This window comes from Tympanuchus pallidicinctus, unplaced genomic scaffold, assembly GCF_026119805.1.
Source record: "Tympanuchus pallidicinctus isolate F22 unplaced genomic scaffold, pur_lepc_1.0 scaffold48, whole genome shotgun sequence".
In the NCBI taxonomy this organism is placed as follows: domain Eukaryota; kingdom Metazoa; phylum Chordata; class Aves; order Galliformes; family Phasianidae; genus Tympanuchus; species Tympanuchus pallidicinctus.
This window is the reverse complement of record NW_026294767.1, coordinates 391,658-417,549: the sequence shown is the minus strand read 5'-3', so window position 1 is coordinate 417,549 and position 25,892 is coordinate 391,658. Positions and strand designations below refer to the sequence as shown.

The 25,892-nt window shown below is 48.2% G+C and overlaps 3 protein-coding genes across 3 annotated transcripts; 1 reads left to right on the top strand and 2 right to left on the bottom strand.

Moving 5' to 3' along the window:
- The first annotated feature begins 4,346 nt into the window (after positions 1 to 4,346).
- On the top strand, positions 4,347 to 5,673 carry LOC128090545 (protein TsetseEP-like). Its single transcript, XM_052702943.1, has one exon. The coding sequence runs from the start codon at positions 4,347 to 4,349 to the stop codon at positions 5,307 to 5,309; it is 963 nt and encodes a 320-aa protein (XP_052558903.1). The 3' UTR covers positions 5,310 to 5,673.
- Positions 5,674 to 11,829: 6,156 nt separating this feature from the next.
- On the bottom strand, positions 11,830 to 12,444 carry LOC128090548 (proline-rich protein 9-like). The gene has a single exon (XM_052702945.1). It carries the CDS (start codon positions 12,442 to 12,444, stop codon positions 11,830 to 11,832), a length of 615 nt encoding a protein of 204 aa, XP_052558905.1.
- A 5,470-nt stretch (positions 12,445 to 17,914) lies between these two features.
- On the bottom strand, positions 17,915 to 19,846 carry LOC128090542 (keratin-associated protein 10-4-like). Its single transcript, XM_052702940.1, has one exon. The coding sequence runs from the start codon at positions 19,844 to 19,846 to the stop codon at positions 17,915 to 17,917; it is 1,932 nt and encodes a 643-aa protein (XP_052558900.1).
- Between the last annotated feature and the right edge of the window lie 6,046 nt (positions 19,847 to 25,892).

Below are 25,892 nucleotides of genomic sequence, written 5' to 3'. Positions count from 1 at the left end.
CAAGGATCACTGAGGTACTGAGACACCTCCATGGTGCATCAGACTGTTACAGACCTCCATTTGGAGCTGCTAGTTTAATTGCTGTGCACACCTCCAGGTATCTTAGACTCTGGGGACCTGAGTAATTAATGATGTGATTAGCTCTTGTAAAGCCATTGGGGGACTGAGGGTAGCTCAGCACCTCCACGAGCTGAGTGGAACCCACAGTGGCAGTTTCTGTCTAGGAAGAAGGGTAGGCTCAGGACACTTCTATCAGCTGTGGTGTTGCACTGCCTGGAATTAGTAGGGTGGAGCTGGGGTCAGCAGGAGCAGAGCCAGGGCTCTGCCAGGCGGGAGCTGAGCCCACATTGGCTGCCAGGCCACTTTCCTTGATGCACGTTTCTCCCGTAGTTCCCCAGAGGTTTGAGCAAGGCAGGTTTCACTGCATATGGCATTTGCCTCTAAAAATAGCCTTTGTGCAATTCGCATGGAAGGGGAAAGCAATTATCCTGCTACGGTGTGAAAAACATTCACTCCCTATCCACAGGCTGAGTTCAGAGCCTCTCCAGTGATAATTGCCATCGTTTTTCTGCTGAGGTTGCAGCCGTGGACGTGAAATGACCTCCTGGAGCCTTTGCAGAGCTGGATCCAAACCAGGGCGGAAGGTCAGGACGGCCTCGCCTGGTGTGCAGACACGGCGCAGGTCGTCTCCCCTCCAGCTATGGAAAGTGATTTTCTTTACTCACGGAGTGTTGCAAGCTGAGTCTGGAAAATTGGCACCCAAATTGGTTGTATATTCCCGAAAGCTGACTGCTTGCTTAAATGAAAGCAGTGTCTCAACACAGGGCCGTGGTGGTTGCACCTGTAGCTGCCTTTGCCTCAGTGCTGGACACAGGTGCTACGTGCCCTATTTCTCTCTCCTCGATGGCTGTAACAAAGGTTACTGAAGCTCTGGCCTGAATCTGCACGTTTGCTTTTCTCCATTGCAATATTTGACCTAATGAAATGTGCTGTCTCAGTCTGAACACAGCTGCTCTGTTCTCTCCAGGCTAATGGATGCATTATAAAATTCAGGGTTTAGGGGCTTATTCCCCCTTGCTGTGTTCCTATAGCCCTGCTTTGAAGGGCTATAGGAACCTCAGCCAAAGGGTTTTGGTAACCACGAAGCCTGATCCTACCTAGAAAGCAGACAGACAGATTATCTTGTGTCTGGAAAGCATTCTGCCTCCTGCCTTCAGTGGGGCCATGGTTACAATTTGTGCCAGCAGAGCATGGGTGAGGCTTCAGATGCAGATAGATCACAGGCTGGTGATCACTTGCTGGTGACCACAACTCAGCAGGTTCCAGAGCCAGCCAGGCACCAGCTCAGCCCCACCTGCAATGAGGCAAGAAAGGAAGTTGCATGGGTGAAGTGACGCTATGGCAGAAGACAACGCGTGGTCTAAACTTCAGGTGTTCTGTGCTTCAGTTGCTAAATGATTATCAGCAGAGGAAGTTACACCACAGCTGGAGCCAGCGAGTTCACACCGGGAGCCCCAGCAGTGTTGGGTACCAGCTCAGCCTGTTGTAATGATTGCATCTGCAGTGCGTGCTGTGATAAGGTACTCTGGTAAAACCATGGAGAGGAGACAAAGATAGACCTGAGACGACCAAATGTGATGAAATTCACCTCTGTGTGGGACGTGTCACCGTGTGGGATCAAATTGCCCCTACCCTGAATGGTGAGGACGATGTGATTGTATTTGAACAGCACTGTGAGATCTGAGGGTAATCATCAGTGAGCTATTTTCACTTCATATACTTTGAACTTGGAATAACGCTCTGAGAATACACTGCATGCACTACAAACTCCCTTCATCTCACTGTTATATTGAAACATTCTTCTCAAATGCCATCCTAGCATCCAAACCAGTGTGATGTCCCAGTTCCATCCTATTGTGATAAATCTCATATGCTCTTAAAAGTCCCTTTACTCTTCATATGGTGGATGAAGATATACTCAGGTCCCACTTCTGTCATGTTTGCTAGCTGGGAACCATACCATGGATGACAACATGCATTCGAAATAATCTGCTCTGAAACGAGGGAAGAATGAAAGCTATGAAGATCTTAATGGGAAAAAAATAAACCCATCCATCATGAGCAGATAGAATGACTAGGAAATCGCTTTAGAGAATTCATTGATGAAAAAGAGGTGGCAGATGTCGAGAATAGGAACAGTCCCCAGGTCTTAAGCCACAAATGCATCCTAAGAAATGGGGGCAAGACCATTAGCTGGCATGAAAGACCTTGGTGGGTCTGTGGTGACAGTGTTAACCAAAGGCAATGACCTTTATTCGCAGAGAAAGTTTTGCGTTGGCTCTGATCAACCAGAAAAGGGATCAAAATGCTTTCTGCACAAAAAAAATAGCTGTCTCTTCACACTGCCTACGTGTAAAACAAGTCTGTGGAGGAAACACACAACGGCAGTTGTGAAAGAGTGAGCTCATTACCTGGAGGACTCATCCCCAGAAGGCAGGGCTTTGAAACCATATAAAAGTTCCCAAATCTCCACGCTGCTCCATCCACTCGACTTTGCACTTCTCCCTGTTGGCTGGTTGGGTAAGTCACTGAATACTGATCCTTCTTGTGATGCTTATGATTTAATGCTAGCTAGAATCTCACAGAGGTTTCATTTAGGCAGGCTCTTTAAAGACGTGCTTTATTTGGTAACTTTGAGCATGCAAAAGATTCCTACAGAGGAGACAAACTGTGGGCGTTGGGGTTGGACCAGCAGTCTGGGAATGGCTCTGCAAGGCAAGTTCAGATCGTTTGTAAATTTGGGGATAGTTAAGTGCCAAATTAGATCCTTTCTGAAGAAATTAGATAAAATTATGTTGGTTTAAGTGTAACTGATTCTGCCTTCAGGGAAAGGGAAGGTCTAAACGGCCTACTGAAGGTCCTTCCAAATCCATTTTCTATGATACTGTTATTTATAATATGATAGCTTTTAAAACTTTAATATCTTGGGGTAATCATTTATTCAAAAAACAGACCTGTGAGTATGAGGGGCTGATAGAGCAGAAGGGAGAAAATACTCCTCCTGTGCTCTGTCATCCATGGCTTAAGATGCCATCAGGAAAGGAAACAGTAAGAGCATCAGATAACGATCTGGATGATCTGGGAGGATGGGAAAGAGAGCAATGATTTGCTCTGAAGATGTGCTGAGCAGGGAAGCTGCCATGGGAAGGGAGAACACTTGCACACACACTTGATCAGCATGGACTCCAGTCCTTTTTGGTGGGACTTTAAAACAGCTCTTCTAATTCATATTTCCATGATTTTAACCTTTTCTTTGTGTCCTTTAGAAAAAGAGCAGCATGGGATTTGCCAGAGCCACAAAGCACCAGGCAGCCAAGCCTGATCCTGCTTCGGCAGTGCACCAAAGAGAGGGAGTTTCATAAATCTTTAGGAGAACCCATTTGGCACATTGCACATGCTGGGAGAAGAAATCCCTTTTGATTATCCTGATTCATGTGGACTACATGCATTATGAGTGATGCTAGTGATGATAGTCCAGAAATGTAGGGCAGCATCACCACTGCTAATTCTTTCCATGGCAGCTGGAAGGACTGTGACACTGCAGCCTTGGTCCATTACATCACCATGAAGTGAGGGATAGCACTGAGGTGAAGCTGACCCATGACATGGGCACTTCTAAGGCTCCCAGTGCTACACAAAGATGTTACTTATGGGGGAGGACCACCCTGAGGCCTTAATTCCAAGAAAAATCTGGAAACCATTTTAAAAAGGGGCAAACAAAACAGATGATTTCATTTCTGTCAGAGTGGGGTGTTCCGTTGGACCCAGATTCATGTTTTCTACTTTCTGATGCACAGGTGTTTTTGTTTTTTTTTTAATTCTTGTCTTGAGCTGTCCGTTTTATTACGATCATTTTGACTTTCTGAAACCGCTATCAATCCAGCAGATCTGTTATTTGCCAGCTCCTCTCGTCAGTCCCCCAGGAAAGAAATGAAAAGGAGTTAACAGGTTGGGAAGAGCAAAGCAACGGGTGGAAGAGCTCTGAAGTGTAAATCAGCTCCGATTTCAAAGGAGTGATTCTACCTCTGCTAGACCTGTCCCACACTGCAGAGCAGAGCAGAGGAACAAGATAAGGCAGAGTCAGAGACAGGATGAAAAAGAAAGAGCAAATCATAATTCCTCCTGAGCCAACCTGCCTTGGGTAACCAAGGGCAAGCTAAGAGAAAGTTAGTCTTGCAGATGATGAATGTTTCTCATAATTGTTTCACTCTTATCCCAATGCAGTTCGATCAGCAGACACAATAACACTCTGACGTTTCTTTCAGATAATCTTGTTTCCTGCAAAGATGTCTTTGAATCAGATGCAATGCAAGCAGGAAATCACTCTCCCATCTGGCCTGGGCAAAACGGTTTCAAAGGAAAATCAAGAGCCAGAGCCCTGCGTTGAGCCTGTCCCATGCCCTCAGCAGCACCAGTCTGAAGCCCAAGTCACAGAAGTGACTGCAGTCGTAGTGGTGCAGTATCCAGAAGAAACAGAGCCATTGCCAGCACCATCAGTGGAACCAGGCAAGGGAGAAGCACCAGCAGTCGTGATACCTGAGTGCCCACCCCAAGAGCAGCAGCAGCAGCAAAGCAAGCTACCAGCAAATTTCCCTCCAGTATCACAGCCTGAACCTGTTGCATGCTCACAAGAGAAGTCAGCATGCAAAGAGCTGCCAGAGCCAGTACTTGCTGTCTGCCCTGAAGATGTCCCCCAGCAGAAGCAGGAGTGCAAGGAGATCCCTGTGCAAGTCCATGTTGCCTCTCCTGAACCTGCAAAGTGCCCTCAGGAGAAGCAGGAGCACGAGGAGGTCCCTGTGCCTGTTCCTGTCCAAAACCCCGAGCCTGTACCCTGTCCCCAAGAGAAGCAGGAATGCAAGGAGGTCCCTGTGCCAGAACCTGTTCAAGAGCCTGAACCTGCACCGTGTCCCCAACAGAAGCAGGAGTGCAAAGAGATCCCAGTGGTGGTCCCTGTCCAAAACCCTGAGCCTGCACCCTGCCCCCAGGAGAAGCAGGAATGCAAAGAGGTCCCCGTGCCCACCCCATGCCCTGCAGAGAAGCAGGAGTGCAAAGAGATCCCAGTGGTGGTCCCTGTTCAAAATGCTGACCCTGAACAATGTCCCCAGGAGAAGCAGGAGTGCAAGGAGGTCCCTGTGCCAATCCCTGCACCCGGCCCAGAGCCAGAGCAGAGCTCCCTTCCTGAGAAGCATCCTCCCCTTGAGCAGCAGCAGGTAAAACATCCCAGCCCGTGGCCACTGACACAGAAATAACTTGCAGCTGGCAAGGGAAGCCCCAAAGAGAGAAGCAGGATGCAAGACCTCCCCCCATATCTCACACAGGTCGTTTTCCAATGCCCTTTTACCCACTGCAGAATTTCTGTTAAGCACAGCTCCCAGCTCCCCCCACTAACGCTCACGTTGTCCCCACTAACAGCTATATGCTACCTGACACGTCAGGGCTGCCATAGATAGGAAGGCTCCCAGTAGTGGTGCAGGCATGAGCATTTGGCTTTCCAGCAACCTGAATCTCTGCCGTCTCCCAGTCATTCAATCATCCGGAGAGAAAATTGAAGAGCATGATGGTGGGCTGTAGCCAGGGCTCATCATGCCAATTATTCCACCTTCACCCGATGAGTCAATGCATCCTGCAGACCTGCACGCTGCCTCCTGGTTCCCATGCATCCCTCCCCCAGCTCCCTGCACGCCAGCACAACCTCCCACCTCACATTTAGGGCTTTGCCTATCACTAATAGGATCTGAGGTTTCCACTAAAGCTGCAGCTAAGGGGTTCTGGTTGGTGGCACCAAGGCTTTCTGGACCATGAATCCACAGTGCTGAATATTTTATGCAATAAAAAACCCACTGAGCTAGAGGAAAGGGATAGATCTTTACAAAAGAGCCATCACCTCTTAATTACCTGCTTTGCTAAACTAATTGTCGTCGTTGCTTTCCTGAGAGAGCTCACCTCAGATTTTCTAGGATGTGTCAGGAGCAGCTCAAGCTGACAGTATTCATGGAAAAGATATAGGTAATTAAATGCAACCCAGACGTGTTTTGAAATAGATTAACCCCCAGCACAGCTTCTAGCTGTCAGACAGGATGAAGGAGGCGGCGTGCACGGTCTGAGTTACACCCTGCAACATGTTTCACCACACACTGCTCTTGCATATGTGTTTGGTGCTTCACCCTAATTGTTTTAGGCTGATGTTGTATCCAGGATTTATTTCACTGTGAAAACGGACAATAAAAATGACTTTGAATACTGAGCTGTGAGACTTTTAATAGCTTCTTCTCACAAAGAGAACCAGGGCTCTCGGCTTGCACATCACTCAGGCTGAATGCCAGGGGACTGGGGACTCAAATGTGGGTGCTTGAGAGGAATGCTGAGTCTTCTGCTCCTCTGCAAGCGCCTGCAAGAGACCGTGTGCTGCACCAGCCCATGGGATGGCTGATTGTACTGCAACACTAATTAATTGTGCATTGAAACACTAATGAATTTCACTGACATACCTCCACAGGACGCTCCACCCCAAAGCAGGACGCAGCTCACATCCTGCTCCATCTGCCCTATTCAAACACCATCTACAGGGCAAGCTGCAAGCAGCAGCACACAGATTTCCCACCCTTGCTGAGCCAGGAGAAATTCAGTCTCACCCTGCTCTGCTGGATGGGTGTGGGATGCGTGCAGTCCCATCACCAGATTGCAGAGCTGCACCAGACACAGCCTCTGGCTTGCACAGCCTGCTGGTGTCTGACTGCAAGGCATCAATATCACATCATTCACCGCCTCTGCCTCTGTGATAATGTTCCTCCTCTGCATTTTTTTACAGCTGGCTGGAAATCAATTAGCTGAGCCAATATTTCCTGCCGAGAAACAGAAACATTCAAAATCCTGTTTCTGGCTCTTTTAAAACTGGAAATAATCATTTGAAGTAATCAAAAGTTTCTTTCCAGCGTCAGAACATCCAAAGATCGCAGCTGTTCTATATCTGGGACTCCCAGTCGTGATTAATTGCTTTGATAAATCCCACAGGAATGTACTTCAGAACGTTATACCTTGCAGAAAACTGAGTTTTGTCTGGTTTGCACCAGCTCAGGGTGAAAACAACTTGCAAAATTTCATAATCCAGACCTGAGAATGCCATTTCCTCCATAGGAAACCTGGATGTGCATGGATCCCTGTGGGTGTGCCTTATATGCATGTGTATACTGAAAGGTGACTCTGATTACAAAAAGAAGGCAAAAGATAATGATTGACACCAGTAAAGATAAAAATATATATATATCAGGAAGCAAGTGAGGAGGTTAATTACACTTTTATTGAAGCGTGTCCCAAATTAAAGATCAGAAGGAAACAGCCCCATGACTCTTTTATAATAGATGAACAAATCTGAGATAATGAATTGCATCTCTTTGTGACTTCTGCAAGCAAAGAAGGCGCCTTGGAAATTTCTAGCTATTCAGGCAGAGCTGGAAAGCAGAAAGAGAGCACGGAAAGACCCATTTGCATTTTCCATAGCTCTTCGTGGTCGCTGATGGGAGCTCTACTTCTGCTTGGGGCACTGCTGCTGCTGCTGCTGCTGCGGGACGCTCTTCACAGGGCATTTGGTCTGTCCTTTGGGGGCCTGGCATTGCTCTACACCCTTCGGGGGACACTTCTGCTGGCACTGGGCAGGTATTTGTTGCTGCTGCTTCTGCTGGTGGGAAGACATCTCTGCTGAGCCTGGAAGAAAGGCAAGGTTCCCCTCTGGTTACTTTGAGCCCTACACAGTTCTCTTTCTGGATATTGTAGCTTCAGTCACTTTGTTAGCCTTGATCCAAAGCTAGCAATGAGGAGCCTTTAAAAGTCATTTCTAGCAGTCAAAGAACATGGGGAAAAAAAAGCCCAAAACCAACAAAAACTTGGAAATCCCTCAGGATGAGGCTGTTCAAACCAACCCTGTATTAGTGACTCCAGCCTGTTGTAGGTTCCCCATACTTCATTTCAGTATTCTATGGAGCTCTGCTGAGGCCCTGGGGCATAACTGTATGGAAGAGAATGCAGGAGTAAAGCACTGCCCTAATGAAGCTGTGATCCCAATAGGTGAATTGTTCCAGAAGAAGAGGGAAGAGGAGGAGAGAAACGAGTGGGTTTTTCCTTCTGTTCGATGTACTCTGAACATTGATAGATTAAGAAGCAAGACAAATTGTGATGAAATCATGGAGGCTCAAGACCTCAAAGCAGTATTTGTTTGGTGCAAGAGGAGCAAAAATCCAGTGATATTTCAGTGTTCCAAGTGGTTTATTTGGAAGAGAGAAGAGTTGGATGGCAATCCCTCTGCTTATGGTCACATCTCTGCATAGAGCACTAAGAACCCAGAGCAGGAGCTGTGTCCCCTGCTGCAAATGCAAAGAACTGTCCTCCTGCTGCTACCACTTTGTGCACAGAAGTGAGACTCAGAGCCCTGGTGATCGGCACACAACTGCTCTGCAAACACAGAACGAGTTGGTGGATGCCATCCTTTGGTGTCTGATCCTCAACACCTGGTGGTTATCCAAAAGGATTCTTATCAGCTGGAAGAAAATGCTGAGGGATAACAAGGGTTTGATGATTGAAAGTCAGTGAGCCACTGTCTGGAGCCTTGGAAAGTCTCGGAATAAAAGAATATGGCTTTCATGCAGGAGAAAATGGGCTGGAGTTGCTAGCAGAGAAATAAAATAAAGAGAAACCATCCCATTTCCCAAGAGCAGAGCACCATGACAACCCCCAGTGTTGCTGATCTGCATGGAGGGACTCACCTCTCGTCAGCTGCTGCTGGCAGAAGCAGAAAAGCCACCTGGTGCAAGGAGCCTCAGGAGCAGGAGGCTTTTATATGCGCTCCAAAGGCAGCCCTAGGAGCTGATGACAACAGATTAACTTGATGACCAGAATCTTTCACAACCAGAACCTGCTCCACTGACACCTCCATACTCCTGGACCTCAGTCAAGGGCTGCAGAGATGCCTCCTCTTTCGGGTGCGGGGGATTTGTTGTTTTTAATCCGAGGCACACCCAATCTGGTAATAACTGGCTAATTTATTAATAATTCATCCCGTCCCGACCCTGGGCAAATATCCCACAGGTGAACTTGGATTTCAGCTCCAGCTCAGATCCAATGTCATTAAAACATGTTTGTATAAAGTTGAGGTGTCTCCTGGTAATTTTGCCCATGATCACCAGGACAGTTGTTGCTTTTCGTCTCCGTTTCCATCTCAAAAAGGGAACTGAAACATTTTGTATTATCAAAAAAAAAAGAAATGGAGATCTTCCCTCTTATCTCTCTTTGAGATTTTCCTTAGTTTTTCACTGAAGGATCTAAAATTTTTTTTACAAGCACCGGGTTTGGCTTGCTGAGGTCATGGCAGGATTCCTTTTGCTGGAGATGGGTCTAAATGTCAGTCCTCTTGAATTTTTCCCAAGGAAGAAACAGAGAAAATCTTTCAAGGGAAACATTGCCTCTAGCTGTAATGGAAAAGCTTGTTCAGGACTTCATTGAGTGTTCCTCAGTGCTTTGCCCTGTGGGGTCACGTTCAGCCCTACGAATTACAGCTCAATCTCCAATGGAGTGGTGTGACATGCAAAGAAACAAAGGACATGGCTTCCACCGGCTGTAGGAGAGCAGAAGGTGCTAATGGAAAATCCCATCACGTAATATCCCCCATTCATTGCTGATTAATCAGGGGTCTTAATGACCATGAGGTTAACATGGACGAAACATCATTCATTTGTTCTAAACGCATGGGAGAATCTTAGCAATGCTCAACTCTGACCACAGGTGCATAGGGGAGCGATGTGTCAGGGCTTTTGCAACTCATGGTCCATCAGGCACAGGAAGCACAATGGACGCAGCCCAGCAGCTCTTTCTGCCACTTCCCCCAGCATGCTCACATCTATCATCACTGTGCCTGGAGCAGTGCTTGCAGAGATGGGGAGAAGAGGAAACTTCAGTGACTAATGCGGCTGATAGAGCTGGATGAAGAGGACTGGAATCAGTCAGAGGTGACTAAACTGAACAACAGATCTCACTAGCAGCTGCACATGACTGCCTGACAAATTTTTTCCACACCTGGAAGCGGGCACTGATGCTTTGTGGGGTTAAGGATGGCAAAGTTCATTGAACACAAGAAGTTTGTGTTCAACAGCATATGTGTGGTCTCTGTCATGCCTTCCCCTTTCTTGCTGTCTGATCCGCCTGCCATCAGTTTGTCTCTCCATGTGCAAACGTATGTTTAGTGTAGAAACAGTTTGCCTTCGTGAGATACAACATTTTGTCTGTCGTTATTCCTGTTCAGTGATTTTCCTTTTGGTGTTGACAGAAATAAGACAAAAAGTAATCTACAGTCAAACTCTACACCTGCACACAAGGTTTCATTAAAAGCTGATTTGGTAACAGTGTTTACACACACCTAAATATAACTCTTTTCTTTTCTAGATCAGTCCCTCTCCACCCTTGCCATAATGACATGGTAGGTGGGTAATAACCCTCTGTCCCAGACATGGAAATTGTATGGCCATCATGAAGACAGAGGTGAGCAAGTCACATGCAGGTGTGTAAGACAAAGGGAGCATTATCTCTGAAACTTGACATCTAAATGGTTGTAACTCCGTCCAGACAATGGTTCTCCATTGGCTTCAGAATTGTGACTCCAAATCAATAACGTGTGCTTGTGAATGAATTAAAACCTTATCATCCCCTGCTAGACGTTGATGAACCTGCAGTGCCAATTGCTTTATCAGCTAGGGAGGTAACTTCTTATTGCAGGTAGAGAACGGGTAGGTAACAATATGGTGAGACTTTCCCAAAGTCATACAAAGAATCTGCAGCAAACTTGGGAACAAAACTACAGTCTTGCAGGCGAGGATCTGCTTCTGAGTGATGACAAAGTTCACCTCCTGAAGCCAGATCCTCTATATTCTGTCTTTAGTCAGTGAAGATCGTGGGAAAAGCTGCCTGAAAAGGCCATTTTCATCTCCTCTGGATTGGTTTAAATGAATAATTAAGATCACACTAGTGATCTTAATGCCTTGTCAACACCTTCTCCCTTAGGTTAGGGTTTTTGTTACTTTTCAAGTATCCTTTTGAAGCATCCTTTTAACAGATTTGGCCCCAAAATCCAGAGCCACAAAGACCAAAAATACCATTATTTTGACGTAGAATGAAACTGTGACACCTGTCAGGGCGGTATTCATGGGGTGATGTTTTGTTTATGTCATTGGCTTTGTTCAGCATCAGGGTACAAGCTTGGTTTGCAGCATTGTAGGCACAAATCCTTCATGACCTTACCAGCTTTTTAAGAGGAACACTAAAGGAATGTGTTCTTTGGTCTGAAGATATGCGAATTTGGAGATTAAAGAAAGAAAAAATGACACATTGATGCCATCGATGGTCAATTTTTATTGCTGCATGTAGACATTGAAAGGCAAGAGGACAAACATTAGAAGACATGAAGAGAAGAATAGAAGGGGAGGCATCTTCACCAACTGCTCCCAGTACAACCATTGAAGAATATCTCCCCAAGATAATAGGAGATTGGCCAACTGCAGTTACCAAGAAAAAGGTGCTGAGATTGCAGATGTAGCACAGGAAGAAGAGATACGGGAAGAAAAATGCAGAGAAATATTTTCCAAGTCAAAGAGAGCATGGCTTAACCGAGAGAGGTTTTGATACGTTGCAGGTAGGTCTGTCATCTGTATTTCATTCCCTGGGTTCTTACGAGCCAGCAGATATTGCAAAGCATTGGGGCTGCCTGCAAGGCCCATGCAATGAAGGCAATTAGCATGGACGAGTGCAGACGGTGCCACAGGGCTCCAGGCACACGGTCTCACATGTATCCACACACTTCTTGGTGCCCACCTCCACACATGGTGCTGGGCAGGGCTCCACACACTTGGTGCTGCACTGGGTGCTGCACTGCTCCACGCATGGAACGGGGCACTGCGTCGGGCACTGGGTGGCACAGGGCTTGATGCAGGCATCAACGCACGTAGGAGGACAGACATCCACACACTGAGTGGTGCACTGGGTGCTGCAAGGCTCCACGCACTGGGTGCTGCACTGGGTGCTGCAAGGCTCCACGCACTGGGTGACACACTGGGTGCTGCACTGGGTGCTGCAAGGCTCCACGCACTGGGTGACACACTGGGTGCTGCAGGGCTCCACGCACTGGGTGACGCACTGGGTGCTGCACTGGGTGCTGCAGGGCTCCACGCACTGGGTGCTGCAGCACGTGGTGCACTCAGTGGCACAGGGGTTCTGGCAGACCTCCACGCATTGCGTTGGGCATGGCTTTACACAGATGTTGCTGCAGGGCTCCACACGCTGGCTGCATTTCTGCAGGCAGATGGGAGGCGGCAGGCAGGGCTGCTTGCACTGCTCGTAGTAAGACATCCTGTTGGATACTGGAAGGCAAAGACAAGACAAACAGATCACAACTCTTTTCTCCCCAAGCCACAGTTCACAGCTGAAGCCCTTCAAAGAGGCATAGCAGTTAATTGGCGGACTGAGAAGTCAATTAAGGAAAATTTCATGCTTGAATGATTTCTGGATCTGGATACATACAGTTAACACTTTCTTGGGAACCTGAAGGCATCACTGCCAGGAAAACCACAGCCATGAACTCAGAACTGCTGCACAAAGTTTAGCTTTGTAAAAGCCATAAAGTAACAATAGCCTATTTCCTTATTTTCTTAATTATATCAGCAGACATTCCACAGCATATCTTTTGCTGGTCACTTCTTCAGCTCCTCAAACAGACCACAGAGCACAATCCCATCTGTGCAGACATCAAGCTGCTAATCCCAGGGGAGAAAGCCCAAAGACCACCAGTTCAGGTACTCTGTACTGTGTATCATAGTACAGCGTTGGAGTTAAATAAGTTTTAATGGGCTTCTCCTTCACGAGGAAAGTTCTAGCCCAGAGGTTGCAGCTCCTGTTTCTGGTTCAGTTCCCCACACTGAACTCTCCCAGTTGCCTCTTGCAGCTCAGCCCGCAGGTGTCCTGCAGCTTCCTTCTTCATGATAATGCTTCTTCCCACCCATTTCCTTTGAAGTCTCAAGTCTTACTCTGCAGCATCCAGTAATTTTGGTAATTTCCCGACTTAATGAGGTTTAAAAAAAAGGTTAATGAAGATAGAACATGAAGGAGGATAAGAGACAGACGGTTGCTGAAGATGTGACAGGACATTTGCAAGCTACCTAAGGAAGAGCAATCTCTAAGAGTCAAACATCCTCTTCCCATTCCAAGGTGGATCCTGGAATGGGAGCACCTGAAGCAAAGCTTTCCTGTGACAGTTAATATATCCTTTTGACCAGAACAACCAAGAAGAACAGTCATCAAATTATCCCCTGATAAATACAAGAAAGACTTACCGTTCACCAACACAAGTGAGTGAGGGAGTAGACAAATGAACTGATGTGGGCATCAAAATGCAAAGCTTTTTATATGGCGTGAGTGGCGTCACCTCCGGAAACAAGGGAGCCCAGGGGTATGGAGACCTGACCACTAACAACCTGCATAGGCTCCACCTGCACATGCTTTACATATTTGTCTACAGCCTAATTTTTGATGGAAACCTTCTTCCAGGCAAAACGTGATCCTGAGCAAATCCTGCTTCCACCTTCTGCATATGTCACGCGGATCCCAATGGGAATGAGACAGTAATTGGAAAAAAATCATGTAAGTACTAGATGAATTGCTTTTCCAGAAAGATTCAGTACGCCTGAATATATTCACCTCATTTTTTTCCATAAATACCTGAACAACCTTTGTTGGTTTTTTTTTCAGTAAAGTAAGAACAGACAGCCATTATTAGGGTACGTGGGGAATTGATCTGATTTACTATGAGAAACATTGCATCCTACTTCTCATAGAAAGAGAGAGCTAACCCTACAGTGTTCCACTCATGCTTCCAAAATATACTGAGATTTCTGCTTCTCCAGTACCATTTTGGACACCAAATGTTCTCCACCCACTCCTACCCACTGTTGCCCTATTAGCAACATTCATACTTGGCAATGCCAATGGGGACACAACTCCGATGGGGACCTCTTCAAGCTATTGAGGTAATAAATAGAAAAGGGGGGCACATTTTAAGGCCTATTTTTCATTGTCAGATCAGTATAAAGCACTTCATTTTAAACACAATTTAGGCCCAGGGCTCCATGTAAGCTATTGAAGCCATGATACACTACTCAGATACACAGCACAGAAAATGCTCATGTCTCCAAAATGTTCCACTCATGGAGATGGAATGTCATCACCAAGTTATGTGTAGGCAGGCAACTACATCACTAACAAAAAAGCTGAATGGGCAGAAAAAAAGCCAACAACCCATTCAGCATCTATGCATGATGCATCCTGTTTATACTGGACATGAGGATCGTGCCGGGGAATGACATTCACCAGCACCAATTCCTTTCTGGTGTTTACATGGGGAACCTGAGTTCCTGTCCTGAGCCCATGTGAGCAGATTTGCATTGCTCCTGACATCCTCCCAGCAGCACCTCATGGTTCATACATTCTTTCCGCTTCTCTCTTCCTTTGCAGCAGGGACGTGGTGCATCACGTGCCTTTTTTCCCCCTAGACTTGAACTGCAGCTTTTGTAAGAGATAGGAATCGTAGAATCATAGAATCATAAAATAAAAGAATCATGGAATCATAGAATCATAGAATCATGGAATCATGGAATCATAGAATCATGGAACCATGGAATGGCCTGGGTTGAAAAGGGCCATAACAATCATCTACTTTCAAACCTCGTGCTACATGCAGGGTTGCCAAGGAAGGCATGGAACGTATAAGGTGTGATTTGCTCATGTTAGACATCTGTTTCAAGTGAGGGGAAAGACCTATCAAGTAGACCCCGCAGACTGAAAAACATACAGAGAGCAACTAGCTGAGATTCAGTATTGAGCTCAGTATTTTGGTGGAAGAACATCTCCCCATCTCCTCCTCCTGACACTACCCTCCTCCATGATGCCCAAAAAAGCAGGCACCCTCCAGCACCTCAAGGACCCTTCACAGCAGCTGCCACCATCACTTATCTCACTAGGAGATTCTCTAGGACTGGTCTGTTCCATTCTCCACACTTACCGAGGGCTCCAGGCTCGCTTCTGAAATGGTGAGGGCTGGTCCTACCTCTCCCTTTTTGTACCGTGTTATTCTATACCCTATTGTTATATTTGATTAGCAAGAAACTGTAATGAGTTCTGGGAGAAATAGATATTTTAGGAGATATAAATTGATCCACGTTTGTAATACGTGGGAACACCAGAGTGCTGGATTATTATTTTAAATTAGCACTTATTTGTGGATCTCTATTACATTTATGAGCCACTTGGCTGTTTGACTGTTCCCATTAGGTTCAGTGAGTCAGCACTCCGCAGCAATGTCCATTGGTGGCCATTTTGGCTGCACTACTTTGAGCTATTCAGTGAGAAAGAATTATTTCAGAGGCTCCTGAAGACTTTAGAGATAGGACACCCGCGGATTTCTTTGCATCCTCTGCTTTACCCAAGAGCCTCCTAAGTAAGACTTCTTCCTCTGTTGCATCCAGCACTGTTGGCATCAGGGATTTCATACACAACTGGAAGCAGCTTTGTGTCTGTGCAGCATCCCATTCAGCACACCACCCATATTTTGGTGTACAAAGCATTTCCATAGAAAATAAGGATTCTCCCTTCGTTCTTAGCACAGCAAGGACTTCCCTGCATGCTCTCCTGTGATTACATCTTTCAATATGGGGCTTCATTACACCCGACTTTCGCCTCCCATCATTCCCTACCAGCAGAAAGGCTCTCAGCACCAGGGAGGTTTCCCATGGCCATCACTGGAGTTTGGAAATCATCACATAGCTGAAATGCCAACAGACTGAGTGCAACGCAATTAGCATCACATGAAAACAAGTCGCTTGTCTAGTCCATGCCCCAGGGATTGTTTGATCAAGTAATGAGATTGTTACTTCTGGACCAAGAGGAACCCCAATCCAGCACTATCCACCTCTTTTCCTGTTTACTCAGGAAGGTGAGTGCTCTGTGAAGAATGATAAGTGAGCAGCTGAATGCCATTAAGGCTGAAAAAGAGGAACTAGCTTTTGCCTTCTGACTATTGCAAATACTTGCCTCGATTTTCCAGCACTCAAGAGCACGAATCTGACTTTTCTTTCCTGAATAAATCTGTGTCTCAATCCCTGAGGAGTACATTTCAGAGCTCAGAGTGCATTAGCTGGCCCAGCAAACACTGAAAGCTGTTAATAACTGTTATAATAGTCTCAGAGCCACAGACTTCCAACTATCCAGCATTCCATCGAATTTGGGAGCAGGACCAAAGCTAATCCCTGCTTGCACAGTGAGTTTTGGAGAAGCCTTGGAGCCATGCCAGATCTCCACAGAGGGGTAATTAGCCAGCCCTGATTGGCTTGATGCCTCTGTGGTGTGGCAATGGGAATCAGGCAGCACCTGAGCACTAGGTGAGGACTCTGAGTACTGCCTACCAGCAGCAGAGCTGTGCTCTGCAGGGAGAATGGGACTAGGAGAGGTGAGAAGGCAACATGATTTGCACATGGGCAGCATGATCTGCACGATGCCAGACATCCCATAGCGAGCAATGCTGTGTCCGTGGGTAGGACTGAGCTCATCCCAACTACTGGTCCAGCTAACCCAGACGTGTTAATTGCAGGTTAGTCATCAGCCCCACGCCCTGGGGCACCTTTAAGAGCAAAGCAGTGCATGTCTACAGACAGAGGTGCACCCACGCTGCTGCTCAGTGTATGGGTGGCTGCCTCCCTCCTTCTGCAGTTGCTGATCTCCCTGCAGTATCTGCACCCTGAGAACTGAAGAGCAGTGTCCTTGGCACAAGCAATGATGGGGCTTTGAGTTCTTGGGTAGGTTGCTTATTCTCAGGCTTTGCAAACAGATTTAGTGCTAAAGAGGAACCCCTTGGACCCTTGTAAATCAATGTTCATGGAGGGCTACAGAAATTGCCCAGGACACCTTGCTCACACTGACAGCATTTCTGCAGAGTTCAGTGACAAGCAAATCCCTGTCATTGTGCCCAGCTGGTGAGATGCACCCATCCACCAGCAGAGATGAGGAAACACAAGTGAGCTCCAACAGGCCAAGTCAGGACCTCCTATACACAGGCAGCAGGGTCATAAGGCACAGTCTCTCAGTCCTGCTCATCTTCCCCCTCATTAGTGGCTCATTTGCCCATTGCTCTGAAGGGGACATTTAGCTCCTCCACTTCAGCATGTTTCCTCAAGACACACAGCATCCCCTTCCCCAGCCAGCATCTGGGGAAGTCTGGATGAGTGCTGGGTCTCTGGGCGCTGCCTTACATCTTGTCATGCATTCCAACAAGAGCTGCCACTGCAGAGAACACTCTTTTAAGTAGAAATTGAGAGAAGGTGTGAGAGTGGGGGAGTGCAAAAGAGAAGGAGAGCTTGCAGACAGCTGGTGCCAAGATCAAGTGTTTTTATTGCTTCATTTAAGAAAAGGAGATGATGGCGAGAAAGGACAAATTCCTCCAACCACATCACTGCAGAAAAGAACGACAGAGTCTCTCACCCAGGCAAATATCCTGGGGGCACAAAATCAATTGGTTACATGTTACAAGGAAAGGCATTACTCTTTACATAAATCTATTATATATGATGCAGAATGCAAGGAAAACCATGTGAGGATCTGCCCTTCCTTGGGCGGACAGGGCACGAGGAGAGCCAAGAGGTGAGGAAAACATCAGAGGGCTCAGGAGGTCTGCAAACCATTTTCATTCCGTAGCTGCTGGAGCTGCACAGAGCAGGGACACAGCAGAGGGGTCCCCTATCAGCTCCTGTTGTGGGACCACCCCTTAAGGAGCCGTTCACTTGTGGCAGCAGATGTCGGCACAGCTGATGGAGTAGTGCCGGCCACAGATGCTGGCACACAGTGGGGTGGGCCTCACAAAGCAGGGGGCCACACAGGGATCCACACACGTGGAAGTGCACTGGTTTGCATCCTGGCAGCAGGGATCTACGCAGGTGGTGGTGCATTGGGTTGCCTCCTGGCAGCAGGGATCTGCACACCTGGTGGTGCACTGGGTTGCGTCCTGGCAGCACGGGTCCACACACGTGGTAGTGCATTTGGTCACCTCCTTGCAGCAGGGATCCACGCATGTGGTGGTGCACTTAGTGGCATCCTGACAGCAGGGATCTACGCATTTGGTGGCACACTTTGTCACCTCAGTGCAGCAGGGATCCACACACCTGGTTTTGCAGCCGGTCGCCTCCCTATAGCATTGATCCACACACTTGGTCACTCTGCCACAACAGGGATCTACGCACCTGGTGGTGCACTTGCTCACTTCCCCACAGCAGGGATTCTTGCACCTTGCACACTTGGTCACTCTGCCACAGCACTGATCCACACACTTAGTGGTGGACCTGGTCACACATCCGCTGCATGGATCCACACATCTGGTGGTGCACTTGGTCACCTCACGACAGCAGGGATCCACACATCTGCTGGTGCACTTGCTCACTTCATCACAACACGGTTCCACATACTTAGTGCTGCATCGGGTTACTGCTCCATAGCAGGGGTCCACGCATCTGGTGGTGCACTTGGTATATCTGCCATAGCATGGGTCCGCACATGAGGTAGCGCATCTGGTCACAGGTCTACAGCAGGGATCCACACACGTGGTGGTGCACTTGGTCACTTCCTCACAGCAGGGAGCTGCACATCTGGTAGTGCACCTGGTCACTTCCTCACAGCAGGGGTCCACACATCTGGTAGTAGTACACTTGGTCACTTCCTTGCAACAGGGATCTACACATCTGGTAGTAGTACACTTGGTCACTTCCTTGCAACAGGGATCTACACATCTGGTGGTGCACTTGGTGACATCCTGACAGCAGGAATCCACGCATCTTGTAGTGCACTGGGTTGCATCCTGGTGGCAGGGATCTACACATCTGGTGGTGCACTTGGTGACATCCTGGCGGCAGGGATCCACGCATCTAGTGGTGCACTTGGTGACATCCTGGCGGCAGGGGTCCACACACCTGGTTGTGCACTGGGTTGCATCCTGGCGGCAGGGATCCACGCATCTTGTAGTGCACTGGGTTGCATCCTGGCGGCAGGGGTCCACACACCTGGTTGTGCACTGGGTTGCATCCTGGCTGCAGGGATCCACGCATCTTGTAGTGCACTGGGTTGCATCCTGGCGGCAGGGGTCCACGCATCTTGTAGCACACTGGGTTGCATCCTGGCGGCAGGGATCCACACACCTGGTGGTGCACTGGATTGCATCCTGGCAGCAGGGATCCACACATGTGGTAGTGCACTGGGTTGCATCCTGGCGGCAGGGATCCACACACCTGGTGGTGCACTGGGTTGCATCCTGATAGCAGGGATCCACACACCTGGTTGTGCACTGGGTAGCATCCTGACAGCAGGAATTCACATACCTGGTGCTGCTGCTCTCGGTCACTTTGTAGCAGCAGGGATCCACACACCTGGTGCTGCTGCACCTGGTCACATCCTGACAGCAGGGATCCACGCGTGTGGTGATCCCAAGGCAGCAGGGATCCAAGGCAATCTGCCTCAAGTCACAGCTACCAAGCTTCAGATAGGTGGTGGTGCCCTGAGGAACCCTGGCGTAGTAGCAGGGATCTGCACATGTGTTCAGGCATGAGACGCTGCGGACGGAGCTGCAGGGATCCACGCTCCTACTGACAGGCAAATTCCTCACCAGGACGACATGAGGTGGGAGGCAGGGCTGTCTGCGCTGGCAGTCGGTCTGGCAAAGCATGGCTGAAGGAGGAGGAAAGTCTGAAAGAAGGAGAGGAATACCCTGTGTGGAAAACAGAGGCACTCATCTTTCACAAGGCTGTTTTAGGCAGTGAGGTACCCTATACTTTTTCCCTTTGAATACTGAGCAACGTGTTGGGAAAGCGCACTGAAATCACAGCAGGGCACTAGCTCCACATCTCAGGTATGGCTGCAGCTGCTCACTGCACATACATCTCAAACTGCTTCTCAAAACAGGAGTGAAAAATGGTGTTAAGCAAACTTTGCCAGATTCTATTGTAGGGGCAGAAGGCACAACAGCCTCCACCTGCCCACAGAAGTCCTCAGCTCCTCTCATCCAGACTCCCTTCCAGGCATGGCTTACCCCGCAGCCTGCGAGGCTCCACTTCTTATCTTCCCTCCCACTTTTGTGCCTTTGAAGTCCTTGCCTTGCCTTTTGATCCCTCTCAAACCCAATAATTTCCTGGTTAATACAGGGCAGCAGTGTGCCTGGGAAAGGGGAAGGTTGGTCCACTCTCAGCTGCACTGAGATACACCCCAATGGAGAAAACACAGCAATTGCAAAACACACAGCAAACAGAAGCTGGAAGAAGGTGAAATGGATATTTACCCTTAGCTTAGCTGCTTGATAAGTGCTGCATACAAATCTTACTAAGCAGAAGCACTTGTAACATCTAAGTCTTCTAACTTGCTTCTGCGGGTACCATCCAAAAATCCAATCTCCCCAGCCTTTACACTACATCCCAGTAAGCCAAGAGAGACTTACCCAATTCACCACCAGGAACAAGCAAACGAAACCAAAATGGCTTGGGAAACACTACAATATGAACCCTTTTATACGATTTCAATGTCCGTGTCTCCGGAAGTGAGACACCTCAGGGGTATGGAAATACAATTTTTTAATAATCCAGACCTGCTCCACCTCCAATCCTAAAATTACGTGCTTACATTATAATTTTTAATGAAACCTAGCCACTGAGGTGGTACATGCGACACGATGACAGCTGCCTGCAAGGCTGAATTCCTGATCCACGTATTATGTACGGGAGTTAGGGAACAAACCATTGGTGATACAGCCTGGAAACAATCCCCTTTGGGATTAAACTCATATTTGGATAAATATTACTTTGGTATGTGTTCTCGCACCTTCCACCGTGACACCCATACAGGCCAGGGCTACAGGTAGGATAGCACTGTCCTGTGCAAGAATCCATGCTCTTGCTTCTACACAATATTTCTTCTACCAGAAACTGGAGTCTCCCATGGGCCGCTTCGTGTGCTCCTCAACCAAAGGCAGCACTCCAGCCAGACTTGAACGTGTTGCATTGTGGCAGTAAGGCAGCCAGGGAAGACTTCACGCTGCGCTAAGGCTTTTAATGTCACTTGGGTTCCTTGTAGGACACCTCCTGCCGCAGCCCATCCCTCTGCAGTGACGCTGTAGGGTGATGACCCACCTCCTGCCTTTGGTGCCCTGACCACAGTAGTGCCCATTTGGGGTTTGTTGTGCCCATATCTATGGTGCAGAGGCCAAACCAAGACTAAGGTTCACCCTTCATAAAGGATAGCACGCTGTGTGGCACTGCAGCAACGCAATGTGGCTGTTGTTCTGCCTGCCACAGTTGAAGTGGAGGAAATATGTTCTCCTTGGAAATCCCCTGGTTATAAAGGAGAATGGAGAGCCAACGAGTGAAGTGCTTCCAAGAGATCAAAGACTGAGAATTTCTTCTGTGCTGTCTCCGAATTGGCCTTAAGTCACTTGTGACACAGGCATGGAACCAGTATTACTTGCAGGCAGAGACATGGCCATATATCATCTGGAGACAAAGGAGTGCTCTTGTGTCTGCGCTCTGCCCTCCCTTTAAGTGTGTGCTCACACTGCTGAGCATGGTGATGCCCCATGCAGTGACTTTCGGTTACTGAAATTGAAATCAAATCAGGATGCGTGACCACTTGGGTTGTCAGTGTTCTGCCGACCACAGTGGTTTGAACTGGCATAATTGAACTGACTTTGGTAAACCAATGGGCTGAATGGGGATGGTGGTGGTCAGTGCTCCTGCCAACCTTCTGCTCTTCAGGTGTGCACCTACACAAGGGTAAAGGCAATATCTATGTGGTGGAACAGTACTTTGTCATTCAAGTTGGAGCTCCAGGAGAAGATGCAAAATATCACGAGACCGGTAATGATACAAGAGTTTCCATGAGCATGTCAGGAGCATACAGCCAGTAGCACCGCATCCAAACAGGACACGGGCAGGGACAGAAGCAGGTCAACCGTGGCTAAAAAGCAAAGAATCCCCCATATCCCACATCCCATCCAGCACTTAGTGGCCAGTGATGATGTGTTGGGCTGGAGGAAAAACCGAGCTGTGACTGGCCGGCTATTTGCCAGCGAGACAAGAATCCATTCATTTCCCAAATTCTTCCCTGACGTCAGCCCCGCTGGAAGGCCACGTGAATTCACAAGCCATCTTGGATCACTCGAGGTTATGCTGCAGCCACGGAAATAGCCGGTTTCCATTAAAAATAATTAGTCAAATAATCCATCAGAGGGCAGAGGCGGAGCAGGGCCGTGCTAGGAAGGGCTGCTTGTCTGTGTGCCTGGGGCACCTGTCTCCAGAGGCCAGGCTCCTGCGTGCATACAGCAGATCCCAGGCTGAGGCTGTTGGGTCTGCTCGCCATCTCCATGCGTTGATATCGAGCCAGGTGAGTATCCTTAGGCTTTACACATCTAGGGTGTAAGGCTTCCCCTGAGACAGATGACTGCTGCTACCATCTGCATGATGAGGAATTGCTTGTTAGTTCTTCCATCTCGCTGGTGATAAGAGTAATCGTTTTCTCCCTTTGCATTTTGCTGTAATTCCCACGGATGCTCTGTGAAATGCTTCCTGGTATTCCAGCACTGGATTTAGAAGCAGAAGCCACACAGCTGTCGTGGAAGGGCAAAGAGAGCACAGCATCGCACACGGCAGCAACTGAGGTCCCAGGTAAGAGCCCTGAGCTCCATGCCAGCGACTCCTGGCTCCATCTTGTTGAGCCTCTTGCTGCCTTCAGCAATGAGAAAGGTGGGATGGAGAGGGCTGCATGAGTCGGGTGTTCTGCAAGGGTGTTACAGGGTGAGGAGAAAGCACCTGAAAAAGAGAGGGATAGAGAAAAGCACAAAGCTCTGCTAGGAGTGTTAATTAAATCCATCCTTATCTGCACAAGGAAGGGCTGCTGAAGTATTTGGCTTAACACTGACTTTAAATATAGAACTTGGGTTTGGGTGTCCGTGCAGAAATACAGCATAACCAAGCTTCTTTTGGTAAGGAATGCCTGTAGACTTCAAAATAGCAAACATCTGATTTCCCCTCTACTGAGTTTTCCCTCATCCCTGAATTACAACACAATCAGCACAAACCTTCCTAGGGGAGCCTAGCAGTAAGGAATACAACTGTTTGGAAGCATTGGGTTGGTGGACATTGAGTTATTTCCTCCAGGAAGGAAGATGTCGGAGCCATGCGAGCAGTCCTGCCTGCCACCTCCTTCCTGTGTGGGGACTGCTGTGCCCACTGACCTCTGCACATCATGCAGTATCGCTGCACACCCTGACACCTGCTCTGCGCAGAATGCATGTCCCTGTCCCGAGCAGACTCTTGGGGTGGACCTGTGCCAAGCTGTGCCCTCCTGCCCTGATGTCTGTGGCCCTACCTGCCCGCCTCCCACTGTCCCTGCGCCTGAGGACATCTGCGACCCCTGCACATCCCAATGTGTCACCACCTGTGTGTGCCCAGCAGGGGACCCGTGTGACCTGCAGCAATGCCAGGCAGAGACCGGCATCTTGTTGCAGTCCTCCACCTCTCCAGCAGCCGCCTGTGCCCCTGAGAAAGGGGGGACGTGCGTGGAAACTTTCCCCCACCAGCATGCTGTGTCACCCTGCACTCCTGAGACAGATGAGATCTGTGTGGAAACCATCCCTGTGCAGCACCCAGTCTCATCCATGAAGATTTGCACCCCTGAGGCAGCAGGGATAGGTGTGGAGACCTGTCCAAGCCAGCATGGGATCACACCGGTGGAGCTTTGCATCCTCAAGACAACTGGGACCTGCGTGGAAACACCTCCCCTACAGCACCCAGAACCACTCTGCACCATTGAGGTGCTCGAAGCCTGCACGGAGACCACCCCCACCATCTGCATAGAGGATCCCAGCTGCCCCCAGGCTGCCATCGCTTCCCATCCTGAGCAGTGCCCACTTCCATGCGTGGATCCCTGCGAGGCTCAAACCTCGGTGTGCCCAGAGCCCTGCAGCTCTGCAGCCACCCAGGGCCCTGGCAGTGCTTCCAGCCCACGGGCACCGTTCCGCCTCAACACCCGCACTGCTGCCATCGTGGAGCGTTGCCTGGCCCGCTGTCAGAGCTGGCTACGTGGCACCAAGTGAAGAAAGGGCTCTTTGCAGCAGCTCCCCTGGTGAGTTCCTGCTCTCTCATCTGTATCAACAGGCGAGAAAACTGCCTGGCGTTAAATAAAAAATATTTTTCAATCATCGGTTAATTACGCTCCTTATTCTTTATTGCCTCATATGGGCTGCAATAATCATGGCAAAAGTGCAATGCATGTATTAATTGCGTTCGCCAAGCCCCGTTTCATCATCTTCAGCCTTTCTGCTTCCCACATATAAATAACTGCTTTCATAATCTGCCTTAAATTCAGTTAGGATTCTGCCTGTGGGTTTTCTATCATCTTTTTCTAATGGTCTCTTAGATTGAAATTGTTATGAGAATATTGAGGAAAATAGCTCAGAGGTGCGATTTTAGCAGCATCAGAAAGGTCTTTTAAGGAGATATAAAATGACAGAAGGCATCCAGGGTGAGGAAAGAGCAAAGGCTGAACAAAAAACTTGCAGTGAACAGCAGAAGAACAATAGTGCTGAGAAACTGAAGTTCCACACAATGCCACACAATGTCCGGTGAAGTCTGGGGTAAACTGGATGTATAATTAAAAGTTTTCTGCTCATAACAACATTCCCCAGAAGTGCAGTTTTCTCTCTAAATATCCACAGCAGTTTTGTGCCATGGGTGGGTAAAGGAGTCATAGACGGGGACAAGGATAAACCAATGCAGCCTGGGCACTGCTGCCTGGAAAAGGCATGGAACCGGTGCAGGCATCTACACAGCTGCCAATGAAAGCCATTTTTATTGGATTATGGCTGGATCTTTAATGTCTTCTGTTAGCAAGGGTTGTTCTGCTTCCGCGTGTGCATCCAATAAAGCATCCTTACACCTTAGTGTGCAAAAGAGTTTGCAAAGAGTTGAAGCGAGCCCTTATATTGGAGCAAGAATTAAACTTAGTGGGTGGAGGGAATAAATTCTCATCTATCTGAATCTGTCATCCATTTGCTTTTTTTTTTTTTTCCCCCTCTCTGTAAATAAATCAACAGATTTCATTCTGCCACTCCACCAGATTCTCGTGCCTGGAACTATATATACTGCCCATTGTGTTGCAATGTGACTCTTTTACAAGTTAGATTAGATCTGCAGTATTAGATTTAGAGAAAATATAAATCAAACATGAGTGGAGATAGCCTATAGTAACATAAAAATAACTGAGGCAGAGGATTACTGTTTATTGTAATCCCAAACACGCTCTTGCAAAGTCAGACAGGTTCAGCCTATTGCTACAAGACCCTCTTTTGACACCCTATTACTAAGCTGTCCTTCACAAACTGTTGTGATCTCCCACATCGTCTCAAATAATAACTTCCTTACACATTTGCATCACCCTGGCTGTGCTTCTCCTCCCATCCCCATTTCTGGCAATGCCTGCACAGCGCTCCATCCCAGCACGCCTGGTGCTCAGACACCCATTCATGGTGCTCAGGGTTTGTTGGCATCATCCTGGCTGCCTCTGAGTACTTAAAGACAACAAAGCAGAGCCTGAGCTTGAGCTGTTTCCTCCAGGAAGCTGCAGTTCCCTTCCCAAAGCTCCATTAGGTGCTCACCAAGACGTCCTCTGGCTCTTCAAAGGACACCATATCCCACAGTTATTGATGGTTTCTTGTGTTTTATATGACA

Bases quoted from the DNA above. Each gene is read 5' to 3' on its own strand.
- LOC128090545 (XM_052702943.1), top strand. From the start codon at position 4,347: ATGTCTTTGAATCAGATGCAATGCAAGCAGGAAATCACTCTCCCATCT.
- LOC128090548 (XM_052702945.1), bottom strand. From the start codon at position 12,444: ATGTCTTACTACGAGCAGTGCAAGCAGCCCTGCCTGCCGCCTCCCATC.
- LOC128090542 (XM_052702940.1), bottom strand. From the start codon at position 19,846: ATGCTTTGCCAGACCGACTGCCAGCGCAGACAGCCCTGCCTCCCACCT.